Source organism: Rhinopithecus bieti, unplaced genomic scaffold (genome assembly GCF_001698545.2).
Source record: "Rhinopithecus bieti isolate Rb0 unplaced genomic scaffold, ASM169854v2 repeat_37614, whole genome shotgun sequence".
NCBI lineage: Eukaryota > Metazoa > Chordata > Mammalia > Primates > Cercopithecidae > Rhinopithecus > Rhinopithecus bieti.
The window spans coordinates 1-832 of NW_016841220.1; the positions used below are offsets into that span (position 1 = coordinate 1).

The window sequence follows — 832 nt, forward strand, 5'->3', positions numbered from 1 at the left end:
TCGAGAAGTTCCCCAGGCTGCCTCCAAGCCCCACGGCCTGATCCAGGTCATCAGCCCCCAGGCACAAGACAAACGTCCTGCGGTGACCTCACAGCCCTGCCCACCAGCCGACACACACAGCTTGGGCCTCGGCTCCAATCTCAGTTTCAGGTCAGGAGCCAAGAGACCTGCCCAGGCTCCGACTCAGGCTTGCCTGAACTTCCCCAAGAAACCGAGAATGAGTCCCTTCCAGATGCCTGAAAATGCCATCCAGGGAGGTGAGCTGGGGGCCCCGGAGACTCTCCAACCTCTGCCAGCTGCAACCGAACTCAGACCAAGTCCGTCGCCCCAGATGAGCAGGGGGACACCCGCCCAGGTGCCCAGCAGCGACCGGCAGCCTCCGCACAGCAGACCTTGCCTGCCTACTGTCCAGGCCTGCACCATGTCCCATCACCCAGCGGCCAGCCACGATGGGGCCCAGCCTCTCAGAATGCTCTTCCGGAGACTGGAAAACGGATGGTGGAGCTCCAGCCTCCTGACAGCTCCCTCCTTTCCCTCTCCTGAGAAGCCGGGAGCCCTCCTCGCTCACAGCCCTCATGTCTCAGAGAAGTCTGAGGCTCCCTGTGTTCCTGTCCCCCTGAGTGTCCTCTATGAGGACCTTCAGGTTTCCTCCTCCTCAGAGGACAGCGATTCTGACCTGGAGTGAGACTGCAGGTGGCCAGGGCTCCATTGCATCCAGCTCCCATGACTTGGAGGCGTCTGTGGGACTGAGGAGCACAGAGCAGAGAGCAGACTGTGTGTGGTGCTCCCAAGCTCCTTAGCTGTGGTGCTTCTGTGGATGTTGGAGCCCAGG

At 61.7% G+C, this 832-nt stretch overlaps 1 protein-coding gene across 1 annotated transcript; it reads left to right on the forward strand.

Annotated features, from left to right (window-relative positions):
- Positions 1-7: 7 nt before the first annotated feature.
- LOC108524983 (putative protein FAM90A15P) lies at positions 8-685 on the forward strand (the record flags this gene model as incomplete). The annotated part of the gene is made up of 1 exon (XM_017866051.1): positions 8-685. A coding segment is annotated over one exon (678 nt), but the record flags the coding sequence as incomplete, so codon positions are not given.
- Between the last annotated feature and the right edge of the window lie 147 nt (positions 686-832).